The following is a 23,098-nucleotide window of genomic DNA, read 5'->3' as shown; positions in this document are numbered from 1 at the left end:
TTTTTTTTTAATTTATTTAATATCTATTTGTTCTGTTTATTCCATTTATTCTATTTTTCTATTTATTCCGTTTATTTCTTTCCCTATACATTTTATGTATCCTATTCACTTTATTTTTTATTAAGTTTATTTCTCTTGTTTATTTTATTTATTTCATTCGTTTTTATCTATTTTAGTTGAGTCGTCATTCTTTTAATTATTTAGTTTATTTAATTATTTTTTTGTAATCCTTTATTTAATTTATTTTTGATTCATCTGTTTTTCTGCTTCCTTTCTTCAATTTAATTTACTTGTTTTGTTTCTTTCATTTATTTTATTTATTTTGTTTATTTCGCTTGTTTATTTTGTTTTATTGCTTTATTTATTTTATTGATGTTCTATATTGTATTAATTCTACTCCTTCTTTGTATTCCTTTTTTATCCTTTTCCTTTTATTTATCTGTATCCATTTGGTTTACCTATGGAATATTAATTATTATTTGTAACCATTTAATTTATTTATAAAATATACAACTTCTATTCATAGTATTTTTAATAGTTATACTATTTATATTATTCATACTATTTATACTATTCATACTATTTATCCAATTCATCCTTTTTTTCGATATATTCCATTAAGCTTTGTTTTAATAAAATTATTCATTTTAATTATTTTACTTATTTAAATCCTTTTACGAAGAATATTTATTTTATTTGCATTCCTTATAACATTTACATGAGCTACATTTAAAAAAAATTCATTTTTTACATTTAATTTTTACCATATTTTTTATTTTTTTCATTTATTGTGTTTATTTTATTTATTTTATCTATTTTATGTGTTTTATTGATTTCATTCATTTTACTAAGTTTATTTATCTGATTCGTTTCGTTTACTTTATTTATTTAAATAGCTCGTAATTTCATTTCCATCATTTTATTTATTTGTTATGTTGAGTGGCTTCAATTTATTTCCTGTATTTTATTCATTTTATGTTTTGATTTATTTTACTTATTATACTGCATGCATTTTATTTATTTTCAGCATTTTTTTTTATTTTTAATATTTGTTTTGTGTGTTTTTGCATTTTATCTATGTTATAGTATTTGGTTCATGTTACTTACTTTAGTTACATTATTTATTTTATTTATGTTACATTATTTCAAGTTATTTTTTACGCTACTTGCCCGATTTTTCTTAATTATTTTTTTGATCTGCATATTTTATTTATTTTCTTTTAATAATTTTTTATCATTTTATGCAGTTTTGTATATCAATTATATTTCTTTGTGTTGTTTATTGTATTCATTTTTTTAATTTTGGTTTGGTGTCTTATTTATGTTCGTTTTATTCACTTTAATTATTTTATTCATGATACACTGACTCTATTCATTCTATTTGTTCTGTTATGGTATTTATTTGTTTATTCCATCTATTTTTTATACTATTATTTCAATTTATTCTGTATAATTTATTCCTTTTCTCTAGCCTTATTACATTTGCTTTATTGTTTACTATTTTGAGAACTTGATTTATTTGATTTAAAAAATTTATTAAGTTTATTTCTTCTATTTAATGTACTTCGTTTACTTAATTTATTTTTTCAGTTTGTTCACTCTATTGTTTAAATTTCATTATTATTATTATTATTATTATTATTTTTGCCTTTCTTGTATAGAAAGGTTATGCAATAACTCTGAAAACCGTCAACCTAATACCGGAATTTTTTTTACTGGCGTAAGGTTTCTGGATTTTAACATGGGCGTAGTTGAGGGTATATGGATAGGGACTACCCCCCCCCCTCTACTGTTCACTCTCCTTCCTTTAAAATCCCATTAAATCACCCCTCAGACCACCACACCTTCCAGCCCTCATTCCTCCCCCCCCCCCCCCCCTCCTCACAACCCTATCATCTTTAAACCACCACTATATCACAAAGCATACCAAATTAAGCCGAGGAGTCGTTCGTTCGTGGGACTTAACACCGACCATATGTGCAATGTGTACTAAGAATGTAATGGACATTTCCACAATTATGTTGAACATAACCAGCCACCGAGCCATAGTTTAGAGAAATGAGAAAGGCTCAATTGCACCGCTAGGTGGATTAAAACAGGTTTTTATTTAATCTATTCGAATAATTTTATTCATTTCTTTTATTTTTTATTGTATTTTAATTTTTATATTTTATTTATCTTATCATGTGTTCTTTTAATTGATTTTATATATTTTATGCTTTTTATTTTATATATTTCATTTATTTTGTATATGTTATTTATATTATTTTCATTTCATTCATTGTTTTTATTTTATTTCTACTTTCTATGTCGATTTTTTATATCTTCTGTTTATTTTTATTATTTAATTTATTATATTTGATTTGTATATTTTTTATCTGATTCAAATTCTTTTTCTTTCGATTAAAAAAAGTTTTAATATCATGCTCGTTAGAAAAATATCGGATTCTAATCCTTTTACCAACTATGCTATGTCAGTCCCACGTCATTTGCTCATTTTACTCATTTTAGGTATTTATGTTATGATGCGATTTATTTAAATTATTTAACTCATTTTATTTCTTTTGTTTTTTTAACTTCATTTTCATTAATTTATTTTTTTAATTTTTTTAATTTCATTTGTTTTGTTCGGTTTATTTATTTTATTTATTTCATTCGTTTTATTTCTATTATTGATCTAATTTATCCATTTTGCCATATTTGTTTAATTTTATTTTTTTTTATTTTGGTTAGTTTTGCTGCCATGGCTCGTTGTACGAGTTGAGCAAATAAATAAATAAATAATAAATCAAACATATTTATTGTGTATCCATCGAGTACTTTGCACGCAACTTATCAGTGCGCGCTGAGATTCTTATCCGCAGCGGTGAAGCGTTTTCAACATCACCTGATAACGGTTGAAAGTCGTTTGGTTAGCTTCCTCGATTGACTTTTTCGTCCATACTATCGTCACTAGCTCTGGATGTCTTAGAGATTGTTGATTGGTTTAATTTGTTTTGTTAGCCTTTTGCGGATCACGGGCGGGAAACCATCTTCCTTGTTTTCTTTCCTTTTATTGGCGGTGCTAGTAGTTTCTGTTTTAAAGCGATGAATGATGGAGTTGCTGATTTAACGTGCTCAGTAGGTGGGATTTAGTAGGTATTACTTTGTGCTAGGGTTTCTGCATTTGTATTTTTGCTGTGAAAGATGATTTCGTCGTAGGTAATCTCGCGCACAGTTATCCGTAGTTTGCAGATTGTTCACAGTAGTGACACTTGGGAGACTGATTGTCATAAGTGCATAACGTGGTCTGATAATAGGTAGAACTACGGTGGCAGGGCTACGAAGAGAGGAATGGGGTATTTCAACCGCATTTTCACTATTGGTGGAAATTCCTCCATTTATCCTCCTTGACGGAGAGAACCATTCCATACTGTGATATAAATTTGCAAATAGCGGCTTCGATTGTTTCCGGAGACGAATCGTGCAGTCGTACTTCAACTGAATTATCTTCAACTTACACGGGGAGTTCAACTCTAACTTACGTAAAACAAAGGTGCCTTCTCAGAGTGTACACTTGAATGTTTTCAGTTCAACATTTCGTGTATGATGGAGTTGAATCGTGACCATATAATTTCTATATTATTTCCAGTGTGGAATGAAATTAAAGATATTTCGTCGGGGATTTCTATAGCACAGGGTACAAGTACTTAACGCGGTTAGTTAACGGAATATTTCTTCTTTTTTTGTTTTGAGCTTCTCACGGTTATTGCATTCGATAGATGAAAGCAGACTGATTTTATTTATTTAATTCAACTCATTTACTTTTTATTTTATTTCTTTCCTCAATTATTTAATATATTTTACCCATTTTATTTATTTTATTCATTTGAATTAGATAAGTTATTTTATTAATTTTATTTACCTTATTTGTTTCATTTTTTTATTATGGTTGCTTGATTTACTTTCCATTCAAGAAATTGTTAATTATGTCTATATCTATTTTTTTGGTTCGTGATATTTTATGCGATTTATACATCTAGCCAATATTTCCATTTTCAGGAGTGTCCCCGGTTGAGGGCTTGTTTTGTTTTTGTGCTTAAACTTTCTTCAATCATTTGTATGCTAAGATCTATATACCGTTCGAAAGATTTGTCAAATACCTAACATTTCGCCGATTCAACTTGAAACCAGAAAGGTTCTGAGAAGTTTCTTGGCCGAAAAAAGTTGTGAAACACCCAGAAAAATCCATAATAATGCAAACGTATGAAATGAAACCAGTACAGATACACAGTTTAAACTTTATCTTTCTGGAACATCTAACAGGAGGAAATATGGTATCGGGTAAATCATCTAAAATTTTGATGTGGTTATTTCGGCGTGCCCGCTTGCATAAGCGCGATATGAACCAATACCAATGAGAATAATATGTGACTCTGACGAGATAATATGAGAGTCTGTGCAAAATGCTACATCGCCACCAAAATGCACACGCCAAAAATAAGGGGTGGCCCACAACCGGGGACATTCCCTTACTAATATGTAAGAGCACGATAGATACTTCGACCCGTACAAGCAGCGCTACTTCATATCTAAGTAGAGTATATATTATATTTTCGAGCCAAAATATGCATCTGTTAGATTTCCTTCTTTTCAACATGAGCTGTTTTTTTTTTCATTTAAATATTTATAAAGTACCATTAATTGTTACTAGCGAAGGATTATTCTAGTGACATGGTCTATGTGATAATATGCAATGCACTTGAAGGTTTATGAAATGATGTTCATAAAGATATTCATGAGACATCAGTTTCTCTTCACTAATCCAGGATCAGTTTACAAGTTAGTGGAAACGGGTGTATGTTGTACCCGACTGGGAATTGGGTCAAATAACATAGCCAGTGACGCGTTCCTTCAGTCAAACGTCCTTTCGGTCAAACGTGCTTTCGATCAAGCATAATTTCGGTCAAACACCCTTTAGATAAAATATATTTCGACCAAATCGCATCCGACCAAACGATCGATTTTGGCCAAACGACTATTCGACCAAACAATACTTCGACAAAACGGAGTTCGGACGAACGACACTCGACCAAACGAACCAACCCCATTTATGATCGGTTTCATTTTCGTCAGATGGTAATTAACGATCGCGTGATCAATTATTTTTCAATGTTGATATTTCTTCTCAGAATTTCCCTTTTATTCAAATTGTCCTGTATGTATACCTAACCCAAGTGATCATGCTACGAAGAGTGCTAAATCAACCATAGCTCCCAGTAATATTTGCAAATTTACCCCATTCCTTCAGCACATCCATCGCCAACTGAACTTTATTCACGATTCGCTCGATCTTTTCCCGTCCAACAAACGTGGCGCCACCGAATCGAGCCTTCGTCGAAGGCATACGTTTACGGTTGAGCGCTAGCATAATATGCTAAACGTGTATAGTCTATATAGCTATAGTTCCCCCTCGTTTAGCCCTCCCCACCGTATCATGTGTTGTGTTAAGACAATCATCCGAGAGCATCAAAAGCGACTACAACACTCTCCGTCCGCGCGTCTATGCGGGGCTTTTTAGTTGGTTAGTTAGTTTAGCATGAGGTAAGTTCCCGGGCGACGCTTGCGGCTTGACGTCGTTCACGTTTATGAGAGAAATTGAGACAGTTGAGCTGAGCGAGTCGAGCCTAAGTGGCGGGCACAACGACGGCTGCGATCGGTGTTAGAGCTGGGCGAGTTGGGCACATCACACAGTCAGCAGCAGAGGGCCTGTGGCGAGGCGATGCCATCGCACCTTCCGTCAGTCGTTGTTTGTTTTGCAAACGGTTCGAACGTGATAATTTAATTGACGCTTTTGGCGCGGGTTTTAACGAGTGACAGTGAGTGAGACTGTGGACGGACGGACGGACGAGGTCTGTGACAAACTGTGGTCATATCAACGTCGGATCAACAACCGGGGCCAACCGGAAAGAAGACGGAGCCAACCGGACAATCCGGGCTGACTGCGGTCGGAGGAGTGATCGATGTGTGCGATCCATTTCGCGTGATTGTCGGTGATGGGTTCGCGCGATACACAGATGAGGAAATCATAATTAGCTTGTTTTCGGTGCCTTGCCGGAGTTGTGTGGTTGGAGTTGAAGCGTGTGGTTTTGCTGTTATAATTGAAGAAATTGGATACCGAAGCGTTCATGTTCATGCGAATAATAATCAAACGAGTGTAACGGGTAGTGTCGGGTGTAATTGAATGCAAGGGGAGTTGCATGAGCGGGGCTTGATAGTGACAAAGACGACCCGCAGCCGTAACCGATATCGGTCTAACCGAGGCTAGGGTTTGGCTGAAGGGCACACCACATATGCGTATATATGTGTGTTTTTTTTATTCGAAAAGCCCCGCACAACCCGAGTGTATTCAGCTGATATGGTCGAAGAAAATGCATTTAACTCGCTCCCGATATCGCGTTACGCCCAGTGTATTGAATTTCAAAGTGAATAATGTTTGTTATTTTTTTTCGCAAAAATAACTTGTCTTACGTAATAACTCAGTGAATGCGTAGTTTACGGAGAAAATCGACTCAACTGAAATGCGACCCTAAACCGTTCCGGACGATGTTGTTGCTGCTGGTCCTCCTGCTCGGTTGCTGGTGGTGTACTGTATCAGAATTGTCAATGTTTACAATTCGCGCAAATCTAATCACAGTGTAAACATTTGCCAGCTTTAGTTGACACTTTAGATTACTGTGGCAACGGGTCCAGGCGAGGTGTTATTAGTGTTACGGTTAACTGATTTTTAGTAGAGGCCAAGCACGAGTTTGCTTGAGCACTTTTTTGCAAGATCCTTTTTATAATGGGTTTTACACCATCTCAATTGCGACATATTGTAACAATACACATATATTTTGCTCATCAGAGTTTGGCTGTTTATTTTGTCACTCTACTTATCGACTAGATCTTATCTGAGACATTTGCTTACAATGATACGGCACGTGGAAAACGTCATTCTGTTTATTCTAATTGAATGAGAGTATTCTGGATTCTAGTTCGACTGATGTACTGAAATAAATAGATGAAGTACTTTTAAGTTAAAAATCTTTATGCTCCGAATTCATCTCATCATTGACTAGCACCAACTTAGGGCCAGTTAGAGATAAATCGAATATAGTATGTAATTGGTGCCAGTTTAGACATTAAATCCATACATACAATTTGTGTGAATGCCTTAAGCAACTAGCTTGATCCGAGTAATCTCTTTTTTTAGCTTGGGAGCCAAACATCGGTCACTATGCAAAATTTACTTGTGGAAGATGTGTAATTTATTGTTCGAACAGCTTTTCAGAAGGTCAATTAAATTCAATCGTTATCTTAAAAGTAATATTAGAATAACACGTTTTAAAGAATTTTTCGTAAATAACATAATATATCTTTATACCCTGAATAAGAGAAGCGTTCATGTTTTTAACAAAGTTGTTTGAAATCGCACAACAACTTTGCTGAATACACTAAGTCTCTGCGCCATAATTGCTTACACTTATTTCACTTCAAATAAAGGTGCATAATTTGAGATTGAGAACTTGTACAGAGCATCCAATTCCGCCATTCTATTCAGCACTCAAATTTACATCACAAATAGCCAGTTGGTGATTAATTTTTTACATATTCTAATTTTTAAATTTGGAATTTGCCCTTTATAACACTGTTTGACAAAAAATAACTTCTTATTTTTCATAAAGTGAAAGGAAAATGGCGTTTTCCGTTTGCCTGTAGTACACGATAGATTTTTACGAGCATTTGAAGATTTTTTTGTATTGTCGATTATAAAAAACCATCCAGTGGGATTGAAAATTAAACAAAATAAATAAAAAGTGAAGTAAGTAGCTATTTACGGTGCAGATTTAAGTACATAATTGAATGGAGTAATTAGATTTTGTAAGCAAGGTCGTGTTCTCAAATTATGCACGTTTAAAGTCAAGAATACTGAAATAAGTGTTCCAAATCAGCTTTTTACGGTCAAGATCACATAATTTCGAAACTATCAACTTTGGAGGTTTTGTATCTTCGAAGAAGTTTGATCATATGGCACAGCACATCTCTTGAAAAATTACTTTGATGATTAATCCCTTTAGAAGTATTTATGGAGAATCAACTCTATCTTTATTTGGAGGCTTGTGAATGATTTTAGAAAAAAAAACTTTGGGCAAGACATGAATGCTCTCTGTATTAATGGTATCGAGCAGTCTTCCCAAATGAACATCGAACACCATGTTCGTTCTAGTTCTGTGCTCATCCTACACCATCATGTCGTGTGCAAACTCGAACGCGCTAATGCGCACCAAAACACGTGCACATGTTCATCTGCACAACCGAACTCCATGTACGTACACACAGGTTCTTGATACTAGTTTTCGCTTTCTCTCACCCATCATCACTAGCATTGACTCATTCTATTTTGTGAGTGCCTTTCTTATGTACGCACACGGTGTATGTACACGGTTTTTGAACCTAAGTTTGCACATCGTTCGCTTGGGTTCGGTGTGCGATGCGAACCTGTACACAAAGGCAAAGCATGTTTGAGGTTGAACGCGTGCACGAAATTGTGTACACGGGTGCAAACTTGTCAATGTTCATGGGAAGACTGGTATCGAAAAATATTTATTTGCAAAAAAATTCCAAAGCAAGTTATCCTATAATTAATGTTTATGATAACATTTGTGTGGTCTTCTATAAAGTTGCTTCATTGTTTTACATCTCGATGAGCTACATACATAGAGCTCTCGTGTCTTCAGTAAAGTTGTTATTATATAATTCACGAAAACTTACTGAAGACAACAAGTCTCTTAACTAATGTTTTTTGAAGAGTTGATTCTCTACAATTACTTCCTGGGAGATAAATTACCATCATTTTTAAAAAATGCGCTGTTTTGATCATTGATTTGAGGATTATTGGCTCTAAAAGTATATAATTTGGGAACGTGACCTTGTATACAAAACCCAATTACGCAATTTGTTTGAGCACTTACATGTGCGTTAAAAATTGTTCTCTAATTTTTAATTTCACTTGGTGGCAATTTTAATAATTGATAATAAAAACAATGTTCAATGCATCCAATTGTTATCAATCAATTTATTAATTGTTTCTAATTGTTTTTCGTTTTTCCATATTTTTACTTCTACAGTATTTTGGATTTCTTATTTTATATATCCCTTATTCACTGTATTTCATTCTTTATCTATTATTTATTTATTTATTTATTCTTTACTCTTTGTTTGCTTTGTTTGCTTTATTTTTTTATTTGTTTTTATTTTATTTTCTCTTATTTGTTATTCATAATTTATTATTTCAAGTTCCACAATTATTATTTTTCCTATTTCGTATTGCTTGTTCCTTATTTCTTTTAACATTTTCCTTCTTATAGTTTGTTTTTGTTGATTGACGACTTTAACCAAAAAGATTATTCGCCTGTTTACTCTTTATTCTTTACTTATTCTTTCATTTTATTTTATTTCATTGTGGCATATACTTTATTATTTATTCCTTTTTTCCCTATTTTATTGCTAACTTTATATTTTTTTTTTGTTCACTGAAACCGCTATTTACGAACACTTTTTCACGTGATATTCAATTTACGTAACTTTTTTACGATGTTATTTCGAAATAATGAACTCTGAACTGTTGACGAGTAGATGGTGGAAATCGATTTCTGAAATCCATTCAAGATCCAATATGGAAGTGGGCACAGCCTAGTTTCTAAATCGATTTTCTTGCACGCAGCGCAGGTTAGGTTCCCAACCCAGCACATAGGGTTAAAGATTATTCTAACCCGAAAAAAGAGGCGAATGACCCTAAGGGTTAACCTCGAAATCGAAATATAAAAAAAAAGAAAAAAAAAAGATCCAACATGGCGACTTCCGTCTCTCGATAATCCTAACACCATGAATATATTTGTACAGGGGTTAACAGGTAGATGACGGAAATCAATGTTTGGCAATACAGAGAAAAGCCGTTTTTGTCAGCCCCCGATTTTGTTGACTTTTTAGCTCGATCTTGTCAGCTTCACCTGAAAATCCGTTTTAAAGTATTTAACAGATGAACCAAATTCGAGTAAATCTTTTACAACAATTATAAGGGAAATTCATACCAAATAAGAATGGGTTATAATAGCATCGGCTCACTGAAAAGTTTTCACTGTACCCAATTACTTAAATTGTTTTTAAATTTGTCAATTTCTAAGTTTCTCTGTAACTTAATATCTTAATTTTCTAATTTCGGGTTGTCGCATTTTTGATTTCTTTATTCCGATGTTTTCCTTTTTTGTTTTTTAATTATTTTTTCCTTTTTTATGTTTCTTCTTTTTCATTGTCTTGTTTCTAAATTCTTCTATTGTGGTAGATTTCTTTATTCTTCGTATTTTTTTCTCTCCCTACTTTTGTAATTTAAAATAAGTAATTTAATGTATTTTTTCTGCTCAGCCCATTTTCTCTATATTTTTTTTTCTTTCGTTTTCCTTTTTTTCATGTATTCTTTTTTATCCTTTTGTTTTTCTGTTTCTTGTTTATTTTTTTCTCATTTCTTTTTCCTTTTTATTCTATTAATTTTCTGTTTTGGTTTCTGAATTTGATATTTCTTAACTCCGCTTTGTTTTTCTTTATTTTAAATTATTCTGATTTTCAATTTTTTTTATTAATTACATTTTTGTTTTCTTAACTTGCTATTTTTACTTCCGTTTTCTATTTTTTATCTTCACAGCTTCAAATTTTTCTATTTCAAAATTTTCCTAGTTTCCCTTTTTATATTTCTTGTTTTATTTCTTTATTTCCTTATTTGCTATTCGTGATCTTGCACAAATGGCGTAGCATTTTCCCTTAGTTTCGCAATTACTATTTATAATTTCTACTTTTGATTCGGTAATTGTTTTTGAAGGAAATTTTTTTTATTCTTTTGTATTCCCATTTTCTATTTTTTTCTTATCGTTTCAATTTTTAAGTTCCTCATTGACGAAAATTGATAAAATCCTATCAATTTAGACAGTCTTTGACTATCCCATTCAATAGCACTGTTGTAAATATTCTAGAAAAGTTGAGTGCTGGAATGCTTTCTTTTGCCACAGGACTTTTTCAATTAGTTTTCATTTTCGATTTTATGATTTCTTTTATTTTTTGCTTTCTTATTTTTATTTTTTGTCTTATTTTTTATTTTATTATTTTTGTTTTCGTACTCTTCGGTTTTCAAATTGTGTTAACTACTTGCATATTTTTTTATTTTCTGATTTGTTTATTTATTTTCCAGCAATTTTAACGTTCTCGTTACGAAATCGAAAAATTTCTGCATTGTTAAATTTCTTATTTTCCTAATTTATTATTTTTCTTATTTTATATTCCAACATTTTTTCTGTTCTTGTTTCCTTTTCTCTTAAATTTTGTTCTTTATTTTCCTAATCCTTTGTCTTGTATTTTTTTTAAATTTTCTTTTTTCTTAACATCCAATTTTATTATTGGTTTATTTTCCATTTCTCCTATTCTGCCCATAAAAGCATAAGAGTCCCATATGGATTTTTGTCGAAATCGAGTTATCTATTGGATTGTATTCTGTATCATCACTGAATCACAATGTACAAATAAGATTACCAGGTTTGTCTAGAAAATATCGAAAAAAAATGCCAAAATATGGTTGTCCCATCCGTAAAGCTCAATGAAAATGTAAATATTGAACAACGTTTTTCTCGGCTTGCTGTTTTTCCATATGGGACGCTTATGCTTTTATGGGCAGTATTGTTGTAATTTTTAATTTCTCGACACTTTTCTTTTCTTAATTCTCTTATTTCCTCTATTTAAGTGTTTTTTCCATTCTGTACTTTTTTCCATCATTTTAATTAGTCGATTTCTTATATAAATATCTTAGCATCCTATTTTCTTTATTTTTCTTTTTGAGTTTCCCATTTTTATATTTATTTCTTATTTCCTGAAATATTATTTTGCTCAATAAATTAATTATCATTTACCTATTGCCTTATTTCTTTATTTATCCAAAACGTTTTATTATTTTTGAATTTTTTAATATTTTTCATTTTTTTTTATTATTGTTTTCCTGTCTTCATATTCTCTTTAGTTGACATACCCTCATTTTCCTGCTTTCTTCCTTTTCTTAATTTCTTACTTCCTCATTTTCTAGATTACTTGTTCTTAGTTTTCTTGTTCCCTTGTTTACCTGTTCAGATTTTAGTTTTATTGTTTAATTGTTTACCGAACGTTAGCTTAAATTCAGCCACCAAATCAAATGAGCTAGCTAGGAATGAATACTTTTAATTCTTTTTTCGAAATCAACAAACTGGTGCTCGTCAATATTGCTAGTAACCCTACCTTCTTCGCTGGTCCCACTTATTATCTTTCTTAATTTCCTATTTTGTTTTTTTTCTATTTATTTTGCTCTTGCTTTATAATTTTGATGTCTAATTCCATTATGTTCTTGTTTTCTTATTTCCCAATTACGTTTTTTATTACTCATTCCTAATATTTTTTTAAATTTTCGTTTTTCTTTTATAATTTTTAATTTGTCTGCCTTTTTTGAGTTTTTGTTACCTTAGTTACTATTTTTCATTTCTTTTTGTCATAGTTTTGTTTTTAAGTAATCTAGTCATTATTTTATTATTTTCTAATCTGGGTTGTATAGAAATGACGACTTTACCTTTCTCCCTTGTACTACCCTCTCGTAGGATTTCGTCATAAACCGTAGCTTTTGGCTAATCTTCCTTTCACTTGCTTTTTTGGATGTATGGTCGCTCTACCATAAAATTGGGGCTCTTGTAAATTTGCGACTCACGGACAAAATGCCATCTGCACACGACCAGAAGTTCCATCTAGCCCAAAAAACTAACGATTCTGAAAAAGCATGCAGTCATCGAAATTTACGTTAATTTTCTTAGACAAAAAGAGTTATGATTATTCTGAACTCGACTGCTTTAAAATTTGATAATAAAAGAAAAAGAAATTTGAATACGACTGAATTTAATGTACAGTCTATGATCACAACAGCTCCAATAAATCTAAATTTTTCAATACTTTATGAACATCAAATTTGGTTGAATTCTACAGACAGATAGAATCGGATAAAAAAAACTGACAAGAATTTGGGGATAGACAAAATATAACGAAACAATGACAGGATTGCACTGGATAACTTTGTAATAAATTATTGGATTTTATTTTTTCACTCACCAATCAAACCACACCCGGCTTAGTAATGTTATAGTCGTATTTAAATAGAACAGTCTCCAAACAGAGTCATCAATATCGTACTTCAAAACGTTGTTCGTTTCTCGTATGTTACTGCATAGGTCCAAAAGAAATGGACAACCTTAAAAACGAATCATATCTAATTCACTCATCAAAATGAATCGACTCTTTCCAATTACTTGTTTAGATATATTTAATAAACATTGGTTTGATCTTATCTTTGAGTCGACTTTCAATTGGGTATGTTGGGACGACTTACAAGTTGCAAGTCAATTTTCCTAGAAGTAGGAAACTGTTGTCTTATTAATCAATAATGCGTCCAATTATCTTATGCCATTGTTTGATTTTCAAGCTATCGCTGCGAAACACCTACCACCGTACGGTTTGGTAGCTTACTATCACACTGCTATTCTCATCCGCGATAAGATTGCAGGAATAAAATAATCGATGTCTTGGAAAGGTGATATTTGCGAAAGGTGACCTCATCGGGGTGATTGGATTTTATTATCGCACGTCCAACCTTCGATTATTTATAGACATCTTGTTTGCTTTTTTTTTGATAAAAAGACAAAATCTGCTATATTCAAAACTGGAAAAGAGAGGTTTCTTTCTGTTCGACCAACGTTGTTTCATTCATTATTAACAACACCTAATTTTCACATCAATGGAATAAATATTCTACGGACGAAGTTTAAACCATCGCTAGAAATACCACAGTATGAGTGAAAGTATTGATCGACTTTCAACATTTTTTCAGTAAATGGGCGTAAAACAGACTTACTGCACCAATCATCCACATGCCGAACAGAACAAACATTGCGTCATGGCTGGTTACCACACGTTTGCCATTTATGTCAATAAATGGAAGCACCAATTTTTGACCGGCTATTTTGCTACGGCATAACCTCTTCCAAACTGGCCCCGACCGTCACTTGACGTCGTAGTAGAAAATTAATGATTTTTGTTTTGATGTACAATTTAATCCATTATTGAATTTGAACCCAACTTAACGGTGACTTTGTAAAGTTCTGATCACCGATCGTCGCGCAAAAAAACCAGCATCAGTTCCATCTGAATAAACATACGAAAAAAAAATGTATTTTCTGTCGCCAGCCTCACCCAGAACGACGCATGGTCAATTGTCATCTGAAATAAACCACCCAACACACCCGATCGGCGTTATTTAGCAGAGGCCATCACTCGGTCACAATATGTACGCCTGTCCTCCTGTGCATGTCGGATCGGGTCTGGGACACATGGCTGTTTCATTTTCGTTTTTGTTTTGCAAATTAGGACAGAAACGAACATTGATGAGTTTGAGTTTTTTTTTCTACTTTCCCAATTATTGTGAATGGTTCAGCGCCGTTTTCTTCGAACCATTCAACGCGGCTAAACCATATGCCAAAAATGTCTAAAAACGAGAAGCGAAAATCGAGTCGACTACTGATCCCATCATGGCATAATGAAACAATTAATCAAATGATGCCAGACGAATAAGGCTTTTCTCGACTGATTCAACCAACACACGGTGCGGCGGCGGTGTGAAATGACTCAATGCCTAACCTCCGATCTCGAGGGTGTTACCGCGCTCCTGGCAGTTATAGGCAGGCCCATCTATAGTCCATACCTTTTTCATGCGATGTTCGTTTGAATGTAAAATCGTAGTAAAACTTGCAAACCAGCTAAATTTCATTTGTTTGTACATCGTCATATTCCAGTAATACTACTACCACTTCTTTCTTTCGTGTGCTTCACCTCCTATTACCTTCGCTGGATCGTTTGATGACTTCACACTTGCTGATGCCTCCTAATGCCAATGCTCAAAGTATCGCGCGGCACGTGATGTGTCATGCCCGCCGGGTACACGGAATCGGATGAAAATTATTCAAGAACTTCTTCAAAACATCTCGAGAACCAGTTTACAGGTGTGGCACGGCTTGACCATGATTGATTCAATAATCTCAACGGTCTGCCTGTTAAGCAAACGATGCTTGAAGTCTGAAGGCTTAGTGCTGATTCAGAGTCGGCCGTTTGCCATTTTCTTGAGTTCAAAGACTTTGAAGAACTATGGTTGAGCTTGAGTTGTATCGATGCTAGATTATCGTTGGAAAATGATAGCGTAACAACAGTAAACAGAGTCTTTAGAAAAAGTACCGGAAAATTTCAACTCCATCGTTTGACTAGTGAGACCATTGGTCACAAATTTGCCGAAGACATAATTTTTGAATCTTGCTTCTCCGCGGTGCACGCCGTAAAAAACGATTCAGTAATTTCAATATATTTTCAGCAAACAGTTCCATAGAATATGCATTAAAACTCGATAGGAAAGATTTCTTATAATAGAAAAGATTACCTTTTACAAACAACGCTCTTTGTTCCATAGACCACTTGAGCTAAGGGGGATGGTGTCTTCGTCAAAGTTTCTTGTGGACGCCTATACTACAACTCTGTCGGAAACGTGAACACTCTGCCTGTTTTAACTTTAGCTGTTAAAAAAATAAACGGCATCACACATTTTTGATCGTTTCTTTGTCATGAGACCTCGAGTACATTTTTTTTAAATCGGCACTATTTGGATAATGACAGCTCTACTGGAAGGGCCGGAAGTGAATTAGCTGCCGAAAGGCTCTGCAGCATATAAGATAATATGGAAAAGTTAAAAATGGTACTCGGCTCAGTTAAGCTTTTGCGTAGAGTCGTGTAAGATGAATGAATAAAAATGTCCCAATTTACATTTTGAAATGTATAGGGAAACATGTGGAGACCTGACCAGGTTTTCAGCTAAAACTGCATAAATCTCTAAAAAAGCCTTTTATGCTTCAAAAGTCATTGAGATATAATGTACAAAGTTATTGTGCGTCTTCATGATTTTTTGCAGAATTTTTAATTTAATTTTTGAAAAGTTACAAAAGTTTTCCTGGGGGTGGTCGTAGCGTAGTTGTTAAATCGATTGCCTTGTATGCCGCGCACCTAGGTTCGAGTCCCGACCCCACACATAGGGTTGGAAATTTTTCATAAAAGATTTTTCTAACCCGAAGAGGCGAATGACCTTAAGGTTAAAACCTCTATAATCGAAATAAAAAAACAAAGTTTTCCTGTGATCGTTTTTTGGTCAAGTCTCCCCACTACGGGGAGACTTGACCAAGGCGTGGGGAGACCAAGAGAAATTTGAAAAATCATAACAAAAAATAATGACATAATACATACTGTAAATATTTTTTCCATATTGTTGAGATTCTTAGCTAGCAGTAAAAAATATAAAATGGTTGCATTTTTTAATGCATTTCTTTTTAAGGATTAACTGTACTGCTTGCATTGCATGTTCACATGTCACGAAATCAGTCCTACTATTGCTAACTTTGTTTACTACTACTAAAATATAACAACTTATGTTTTAGGTGGGTTTTTTATGGCGTGATTAACATTAACAGTAGATACCAAAGCATAATAAATATCAGGAATTTTGTATATTTCTTCAGTTAATTGCCACTTGGTCAAGTCTCCCCAACATTAGTTATTGCGTTCAATGTCATGCAAATTCTAGTAATAACTATTCCAATGTTCCAATTTATGTAAAATCATTTCACTACTTCATAAGGATTAAGATGGTATATTAGTACATTAATAGTAATTAGTAGTCGAGTAGATATGTCCATACAAAGTTTAATAAAAAATTACATCATTTAATGCAAATTTATTAATCTCGTGATATTTTCTGTAAGGAAAGGATTTTTCATTCCAAACTTTTAAAATTACCTTAAGGGATCGAAACAAGTATAAAAATATTTTTGAAAAATTTTAAGGAATCGAATAGAAGACTCCACAGCCAAAAATAGAATTTTGCGCTTGGTCAAGTCTCCCCATGTTTCCCTATGATTACCAAAAAAGATGAATGACCCTTGGTGTTAACTTCTTAGTATATAAATAAATAAAAATTTGCGGATATCAAGAAAAAACTGATACTTACTAGTTCTGTGAAAAGACGGCACATTACGAACTACCCAGCTATGAAACCGCCGAGGAAAACTCATCTCCTGAAATAAATCCCGATCAACAGTCTCTAATATCATTACCTGAACCACAAACGATTATCAAATGGCAGCTGCTCATATAATATATATTGACCACTGCAAAAGCTGCGTCTAGTACCTCAAAATGAACAGCCAGTACCATCATTAAGAAAATTCACAATCGTGACCCCGTAAGGGCAAAAAGCAAGGAAGAACAGCTGATCGCAAACATGACAGCAATCATCACTAATAAATCATCATTAAATCAATTTGGCAATATTTCAACTTACTGACTTGCCGAGAAAGATATAGCCGAGAAGACAGTTTTTGTTTTCGTGTCATTTTAACGTAATAGCACTTAATATCATTTTTATGCGAGGACTGCATTCCGTACTAAAAAAAACTGTGAATCCAGAAAACCGTGATATATTGATACAATGGTACAATAAACGATAAAAATGTGTAAAGAAAAGATCGTTTAAAAGTTAACAGGGCATAAAGAGGTAAAACATCACCACATATTTAATTACTGATATGAAGAAACGTACACAGTAGCAATAGGACGAAAGGTGATTTGTTCTTTCTTTCGATCCGGTGCCAATTGCTACTAAATAATATAGTAGTCAATCAATCATATAAGTATCTTTAAATGTTAGTTTAGGTTCACACAATTAATGTTGCAACCAGCAGCAGCACTTTAGTCTCTCTCTAAGGTTAGCCATTTACGGCCGTGTTATTTTGAAAACGACGCGACGGTACAGTAAAAAGACATCAATAGGCAATTACAGAGAGCGACTAAAATGTTGCGACTGGTTGAATCTATAAGTTGATAAATTTGGTTTCGATTTCATGTTTTCAGCATGTAACTGTCTTCTATTTTCTGATAGAATAGAAAAGAGAGATGATCAGAAATCAGAGAGGAAAAAGAATTAAACAATTGAAAGCGAAAAAAGAATGGCTCTTCATTTTTTTTAATACACACTCATCACGAGTGGTTACAGCTGTCTTATAGAAACCTATTTTTTATTCAAAAAATAAGCCAATTTCTAAGCAGATTTGTGCAAATTTATTTCATTGAAGAATTGACGAGTTGACTTAGAAAGTGTAACTGAAAACTTGTAACTATTCCAGATAACAAAAGCATCGAATCCGCTCCAGAAATGCACTATTCTGATATTTATGGGCTTATTTCGCTGTTTGTGCTTTACTCATAAAAGTTGGGTTTGGGTTGCAGTTGGGTTTTTTTCATTTTGATTATGGATGTTTTAACCTTAGGGTCATTCGCCTCTCTTTCGGGTTAGAGAAATCTCTTTTGAAGAAATCTCTAACGCTATGTGCGGGGTTGGGAATAGAACCCAGGTGAGCTGCATACAAGGCAATCGATTTATCAATTTACCAGTTGGGCACTTTATTTATTTATTTACAGCGAAGACCCGGTTTTATCAGCACCCGATTTTATCTACACTCGATTTCATCAGCTTTTCGACCCGATTTTGTCAGATTCATATGAAAATTTATAGTTGGTAGTTTGATCCGAATACGTAAAAAAAATTTTTTTTTACTTTGGACTGTCAAACCCGCATAAGGGAAGTTTAAGCTAAATAATCAGGAAAGGTTATGAGACTATATCTAGGAACTAGAGAAGAATATTTTAAGAGCTTCGGTTTCTTAAAAAGAAAGAGAAACATATGTCCCGATTTTATTAATGTCCCCGTTTTATCAGCCTAAAATTAACCAAGGGACTGATTTAAAACGGGCTTTCACTGTATTTATTTATTTATTTATATCATAAACATAAGCGTGAGGTCATAGCACATCGTCATAGCATATCCAACTGCCAGAAAAAACTAGAATAAATTACGTTAATTTTAGGATGTATGAAAGTATTTTTTAAATATATCAATAAGAAACTACTCTCACTTGTCTCACAATATTGCCGTAAACATTGTACGCAGTCTTCCCATGAACATCGACAAGTTTGCACATGTGTACAAAATTCCGTGCACGCGTTCAGCCTCGAACATGGTTTGCCTTTGTGTACAGGTTTGCCTCCCATACCGAACCCAAGCAAACGATGTGCAAACTTAGGTTTAAGCATCGTGGCATTGCGACTAAAGCCGATATAAATTTTTGTTAAGAGCAAAACCGGATTAAGTACTAGTAATCAATAATAATGGATTATAAAGATATACCATTTTTGCCATGAGTGAAGCAATATTACATTTTTATCCTAAGAATGGTTTCAGAAATTATTTATCACAAATCGGTAAAAACCATGATCAATGTGGGTGTCATTTGAAAGGGGGTGGTCAGTAAACATCACAAATCGATGATTAACGCCATTTTGAAATCCAAGATGGCGACTTCCGGTTGTCAGAAAATAGTGTCATTTGAAAAGAGGTAGTCAGTAGACATTGGTAATTGATCCGATTTTGTTAGCCCCATGAAAATCCGTTTGGTGGGCTCTTGTAGAAGAATCACGTCAAATTCGAATAAACCCTTTCTTGAGCATATTTTTCTTAGACATATAAAATATGATGTTTTGTGTTTCGGATTCTCCTCGTCAGTACCTAACAGCTGACTGGGCCTCTAGACCGACGAAAAAAATCCGAAACACAAAACATCAGACTTAATTTCAAGTTGGATTGTGCACCAATTGCATAAGTTAGAGGGTGTACCCCAAATTTAGCTTCTTTAGGTAGTGTAGGCATGTAAAATATGCAAAAATGATTTTTTGAACTTTGCACTGTAAGATCCCTTCAAAGGAAATTTATACTAAATCGGGAAGGGTTATGGGGTCTATGTTTAGAGAAAGAATAATATTTCAACAACTTCGGTATATTAAAAAGAAAGAAAAAAATATGTCCCGATTTTGTCAATGTTCCCGTTTTGTCGGCCTGAAATTCACCAAGGGGCTGTTTAAAACATACAGTGCAGACCCGTTTTTCTACGTTCCGTAGCGGAACTTGGCCTTCTTTTCCGACACACTTCGCAATCGATTCTTAGTATACATGACGATATGATATGATATGAATAGATCTTCATTTTCATTAGTCGTCATCTGGCAACCGGAAGTCGCTATCTTGGATTTCAAAGTGGCGTTATTCATCAAATTCTGATGTCTACTGACCACCCCCTTTCAAATGACACCTATATTGATGGTGGTTTATTCTGTTTTGTGGTAACTGGAAGTCGCCATCTTGGCTTTCGTTGTGGGGTCAATAAACGATTTCCGTTCGCTACTGACCAAATATCTCACGGTTTCTAGGTCGTTGAAAAAATTGCTCAGGTTTCAGAACCCACAGGTTCGATTAAGAAATATTCGTAACGCCTGTTATGAACCTATGTATTATTTTCTCAGTGCAAAAGTGGATTAATATTCTATACCTTTCTTGCCATGAAAATTTTGTCGAACCATTTTTGCGCTAATTATTATTTGACCCAATTTTGCTTGAGGTTGTGATAAATATACTATTTCTGATCTAACATAATATTGTAATCCACTTTTGCTCTCAGCCTCTCGTCTATGCATTAACTTTTAAGTCCCTCTTAGAATGAAATCCTGACTACGGGTCTGGTTCAGTCCCAGCTGAGCTCGTTCGAATCTTCTCAGGTGATAAATCTACTACTCATAAATGCATGTCAGTCTTATAGAGAACAGAAACGGAGCAGAGAAAAACTCTTCTCATGATTAAATTTTTCATTGACTTTCATGGATGGGACAACCTTGATATTTTTGTTGATAACAAAACTAATAGTTTTAAACTAGTAGTAGAATTTGGGTTTCGACTTCGTCTCCTCAGAATCCGACACTAACTTAGTGACAGGACTAAGTCACCGTCGCTTTAATGTGTCCTAGTCAGCGGAACAACTCATTTTTAATACAATAACTTCAGTTCTACAGGTGCGGGCTTAGCGTAGTTGGTAAATTTATTGCGTTGTACGCAGTTCACCTGGGTTCGATTCCCAACCCCGCACAAAGGGTTAGAGATTTTTTTTAACCCGAAAAAAGAGGCGAATTATCCTAAGGTCGAAATAAAATAAACTTCAGTTCTACGAACAGAGACTATAGTCCCAAGTAAAAATCGTGCTAGTTCTTGTGAGCGAAACTTGTATAATTGAAGAGTTTGTAAACGTTGCTGTTTATAAACAATATGGGCATGTAGGGGTTAATTCAAATGTGTAAATTTTCATTTCCACATTTGAATATTAGGCCATGACGAGGCGAATAGTTTTTTAGCGGAAGACTTTCATTTTCAAGCTCAGCAGAAAATTCTACAAAGCACTGGAAAATTCCGCTCATGCAGGTACAGCCTAAAAATGTCTATAGCAAAGCTGATTTTGTTTTTGGATCCTAGTCTTGATAGGTTTGGTATTATATTTACAAAATCCTTCCACAAATGGTAATTTCGAGCAAACCTACCCTGACCAAGATCCAAAAACGAAACTGTCTGAGTTTGTCTCGTCCGAGAATAGGATCAGATATCAAAGATTTATTGATTTCAAACGTCACTTTATACGTAGCCCTACTGCCCATCGTTAAATCTGACCTTTCCATCGAACACCTTCCGCATTCCTTCTCTAATCAACCTCAGAGGTAGACAAAAGAAGAATCTAAAAAATAATAAAAACAAAACAGCCACACCACCACAACCAACCGGGGCGTTCCGGACGCTCTATGACAACGACAACCACGACAACAACAGAACTAATAAACTGATAAAAATCAAACAGCCTGCGGTCAATCTGCTACAGGCAGTCCAGTCCGGGTTGGGGAAATGGCATTTTTCCTACCTTCTCTCGTGTGTACCTACATACTTATGTAGAAGAAACGATTCTATTTCAGTTTGGTTTAGGCGTTGAAACCAGTTCCGCGTGCGTGACCGGGGAGTAGAGACAAAAAAAATGAGTAGTGATATAAAACTTAACATAAGTGAGGACGAATACCGGGCCCATGGTACCAGCACCGGGCGGCCACCCCAGTTCGTCTACCAATCATCCTCTGACGACGAGGATGATGACGACGAACAGGGTGAGTTCTATAGTTTCGAAACGCCGACCGAACTGGATCCGCTAGCGCTGGATCTGACGGCGGAATTGAAAATTCGTGAATCCAACGAGGAGCTGAATGTGGATATTAATCGAAATGATCTGAGTGTTAAGAGCGATCGGTTGCACGAGGCTGTAAGCCTGGAGGGAGATTGTACAATGTTGTTAGATAGTAGTAACGGGTTAAGTAGTGATAGTGTTTTTGATGAAATTGATTCACCCGTGAATGGCGATCAGCGGCGGTTTAGTGCGGCGACTGCTGGCGAGGATGAGGTGGATCGTAGCTACGATAATAGCTATGCGGATAGCCAAAAGTCTGACCCGGAACATCACCTGTACGAACCGCATCGACAGTACCATCGACTGTCGGTGTGTCACACCGGGGACGAGTTCAGTTCCGACGAGGATGAGGCTTTCGTGGAACTGCTCGAGAAGGCGAATCACATAGTAGGTTGAGTTTCTTTTTTTTCTATCAAGAGCCATATTGTGTAGTACCTGTGACGTCCACTGATGTCGAAATGGCATCAATGTAGGCTTTGTGTTTATGTTTTGGTGGTGGAGTGACACGGTTAGTTTATAAAACATGAAACGGCGAGCTGAACAAATCATATGAATTGTATCAGAATAATAATCAACAGCTTCAAACATTCCCACGAATGGCAACAATAAAATAGTGTACAAAAGGCACAGTTATTCAAACGGAATTAAGTCCATTTAAGCCGACCGTCAATCTCTGGTGCTGATATACTTTTCCACTATCATTCGACGACGACGACGACTAGTGAGGTGTGTACAGCGATTGCGTTTCAACCGCCCACAAACAATGGTTATGCACC

At 34.3% G+C, this 23,098-nt stretch overlaps 1 protein-coding gene across 10 annotated transcripts in view; it reads left to right on the top strand.

Annotated features, from left to right (window-relative positions):
• LOC131688421 (leucine-rich repeat flightless-interacting protein 2) overlaps positions 1–23,098 on the top strand; it is a 109,856-nt gene that overhangs the window by 65,378 nt on the left and 21,380 nt on the right. For 2 of the 10 annotated variants that reach the window (XM_058972690.1, XM_058972681.1), the window contains exon 3: positions 22,500–22,709. The exons of 2 other annotated variants lie outside the window; for them this stretch is intronic. In XM_058972690.1, the coding sequence (XP_058828673.1) occupies positions 22,500–22,709 (210 nt within the window). Of the gene's footprint in view, positions 1–5,672; positions 5,892–6,270; positions 6,465–21,568; positions 22,710–23,098 lie in introns of those variants that run through there. 6 more of the 10 variants (XM_058972656.1, XM_058972640.1, XM_058972629.1 and 3 more) reach the window with 6 other exon arrangements.

Source organism: Topomyia yanbarensis, chromosome 1, assembly GCF_030247195.1.
Source record: "Topomyia yanbarensis strain Yona2022 chromosome 1, ASM3024719v1, whole genome shotgun sequence".
NCBI classification, from domain to species: Eukaryota; Metazoa; Arthropoda; class Insecta; order Diptera; family Culicidae; genus Topomyia; species Topomyia yanbarensis.
The sequence above is the reverse complement of the archived record's forward strand: the minus strand, read 5'-3'. Positions and strand labels throughout refer to the sequence as shown.